General features: G+C 34.3%; 1 protein-coding gene across 1 annotated transcript; it reads left to right on the forward strand.

Moving 5' to 3' along the window:
- Positions 1-1,322: 1,322 nt before the first annotated feature.
- LOC145069420 (large ribosomal subunit protein eL18x-like) lies at positions 1,323-2,632 on the forward strand. The gene is made up of 5 exons (XM_079016346.1): positions 1,323-1,455; positions 1,546-1,635; positions 1,717-1,845; positions 1,995-2,177; positions 2,293-2,632. Exons 1-5 carry the CDS (start codon positions 1,453-1,455, stop codon positions 2,449-2,451), a joined length of 564 nt encoding a protein of 187 aa, XP_078872472.1. The 5' UTR covers positions 1,323-1,452; the 3' UTR covers positions 2,452-2,632.
- The last annotated feature ends 712 nt before the right edge of the window (positions 2,633-3,344 follow it).

Here is a 3,344-nt window from a genome sequence, read left to right on the forward strand (position 1 = left end):
ACAACATAATTGCCATCTTTTGATTATGCTTATTCAATATGTCATAATATTTTATTTTGATCTAAATTTATGATTTTCATTGTCTGGAATTGTAAGAGTCAGAGACCGTTTTCAATTTTTTAACACCATCGATTATTTCAATAAATTTTGAGTTGTAAGTGCTTTAGATGGACAATCAAAGCTTTTGATTATATTTGATAGTGTGCTTAATGGGGGTTGTTTGTTTAGATTATTGATTATTATATTGAAACATTTTTTTTAAATTAATAACATTATCTTTACCATTCAATATGGAAACCATCATTCATGAACCCACTACCAAATCAGCTTTTACCTCTCTTCTCTCTTCCATCTTTTCCAACCCACAACACATGAAAACCTTACCTTTTTCAACCCACTCAACTCACTCAATTTAAAAAATACAAAAAAACTAAGATATAAGTTTTAAGACACATGGTACAAGAGGAGAGAGAGAGAGAGAGAGAGAGAGAGAGAGAGAGAGAGAGAGAGAGGACGAAGCGTGTTAGTGAAGCTATATAAACAACCCACTCATCCTAGCCCACTTAAGCTGGAGTGGTGTCTTGGAGATACCAATGGTACCTCCTAATTTTACCTAACCGGAATATATTAATGTGCTTTCATTCAAATGTTTATTAAACGTGGAAAATTACAATATCTGAAAATCGGGATGCTTCTTTTATTGTTTTCTATACGAATCAAATTTGTAGATTTAATCAGCATGATAGAAGGAACATATGTTTTGCATCCATATTTCATGACAGTGAGATTATATAAACAATAAACGATCATTCAGTTATCGTCTATGAACAAAAAAAAGCTCAAAGAGGAGTATGTATGTGTAGAGAAAGGGAGATCGGTGAACTTATTGCTAACGCTATGGAGAAAATTGGCAACGAAGGTACTCACTCTATACCGTGTAAATCACAATTACAAGAATCAATATTAACACATATATATGGTTAAGATTACAATTTTTAAACAACGTTCGTACATTCGAAACATTTTGCATGATTAGTTTAAATTAACTATTGTACACTTATTTTATATCAAATATCCACACATACAGAACGTCGATCAGATATTCCAACGTATATATTAAACTATCCTTGTAAATTAATAATATTTTTGAAAACATTGATTAGTTATTAAGATTAGTTTTACATTTATATATTTTTTTTATATGTCCCCTCATTGGTCATAATAATCTAGTAATTTTTGAAACAAGAAAATGAAATCAGAATCTCTTTTTGATTTAAGGACATTGATTATTACCTGGGCCAAAATATGGGCTTTCGAACTAGGGATCCAGCCCACAAACCATTTTTGTGTTACGTTTACATAATAGATATACACATCTTCATAAACCCTAGGCTTCACTCCCCCTCCCCTCAACATCATTTGTTTTTGCAGGTACCAGCAACCGCCGTCGCCATGGTAACGTTTTGCTTGAACCCTAACATCGATGTCATTACTCTTCTCATTCTTATCTTCGGGTGCTAAATCATTTGCTGTTTTGTGATCCAGGGTATCGATCTCGTTGCAGGTGGAAAGAGCAAGAGGACCAAAAGAACAGCCCCTAGATCCGATGATATCTACCTCAAGCTTCTCGTCAAGGTATTCGCGTTCATAGAGTGTATCTGATTGATTGTTTTCTTAGAACGAGAAATACTGATTCATTTTTTTTCTTTTGATTAGCTTTATCGGTTCCTAGTTAGGAGGACTGGAAGTAACTTCAATGCTGTGATTCTGAAGAGGCTCTTCATGAGCAAAGTCAACAAGCCTCCGATTTCTCTATCTCGTTTGATTCGTTTCATGTCTGGAAAGGTAATTGTCTTTTAATTGATTTCCGAACATAATCGTATGTGTATCAGACGCAATGCGCACTCGATTTTACATTCTTTAGCATTGAAATTCCGTATATATGTATGTAAATGGTTTGTAATCATTTCCAATGTTTGAATATATACAAACAGGAAGACAAGATTGCTGTGGTTGTTGGTACAGTGACTGATGATGTTAGGGTTCATGAGATCCCTTGCATCAAGGTTACTGCTCTGAGGTTTACTGAGACTGCTAGGGCAAGGATCGAGAAGGCAGGAGGAGAATGCTTGACATTCGATCAGCTTGCTCTTAGAGCTCCTCTTGGACAAAACACTGTATGATCTTTATTTACAAATATGTTATGTTTTTGATGCGTTTTGACATGTTAATGAATGAATAAATGAAAAAACAGCAACTTGTAAGGTGTAACTTGTTAATGGGTTGATGTAGGTTCTGCTTAGAGGACCAAAGAATTGTCGTGAAGCAGTGAGGCACTTTGGAAAGGCACCAGGTGTTCCACACAGCCACACCAAGCCTTATGTGCGATCTACAGGAAGGAAATTTGAGAAGGCTAGAGGAAGAAGAAACAGCAGAGGCTTCAGAAACTAGGCTTTTCTTGAGGTGTCACTATTTGATGATTCTATTATGTCAACTTCTATATTGGGATCTTTAAAGTTTTGCTATTTATAAGCCTGTTAGACATATTCTTCATGATGCTTTTTGTTATTTTAGGCAAGTTTTAATGGGTCTTGTTGGGTGTTTTTTTTTGAATTGAGACTTTTTTTCTTCATATTTTTTGGATGGTGTTTGAGCTTGGTGTTGGTTGCATTTTTCTGTTCCAAAAGAGTTAAAATGAGCATTCAATATAAAGTATGCAACTTAAAAAGCTTATTGGCTAAAAAAACTTATTATCGTGAGAGCTTATTTAATCTGAAGCTTTTTGTAATAGCTTGTGCCAATAGTGTTGTTAAGTTTCTACCAAATCCATCTATTTTTCATGCAAAAAACATAGGGAAAAAAATATGAAATCCAAAGCTCAAAGACATGGATGTTTGCAAAGACAGTTTGAAATCCTATTCACAAATAACTATACAAAGTACTAACCCAAATTATAATCCGCGCTTTGAAGCTCTTAAATGTATACTTGTATCAAACAATTGATAATAAAACAGAGAATATGTTAAGTCATCCTTATCAGTCGTCACGCTCTACTAATTATCCCTAAAACGAGCAAAAGGCCTTACATCCGTCTCCAGGTTACATATTGCATAATCGGTAGAAAGTTATAGGTACTTTGTTATTTATTGATAACAAATAAAGGAAATTGTACAGTTAAAATACTAGACGTTAATATTGAACGGAATTGAGAACATCTAGCATCTACCCCTGTCACTCCTCTTTTTATTAGCGCACTATAGGACGGAATTTGACCAAGATTAGCTAGTATCTTATATAGTAACAAATTCCGATTTGCTTCCCTGTGGTGGCTACAATATGGGAGT

The sequence above is a fragment of the Lactuca serriola genome, chromosome 8 (assembly GCF_051521515.1).
Source record: "Lactuca serriola cultivar US96UC23 chromosome 8, Lser_US96UC23_V15, whole genome shotgun sequence".
Lineage (NCBI taxonomy): Eukaryota > Viridiplantae > Streptophyta > Magnoliopsida > Asterales > Asteraceae > Lactuca > Lactuca serriola.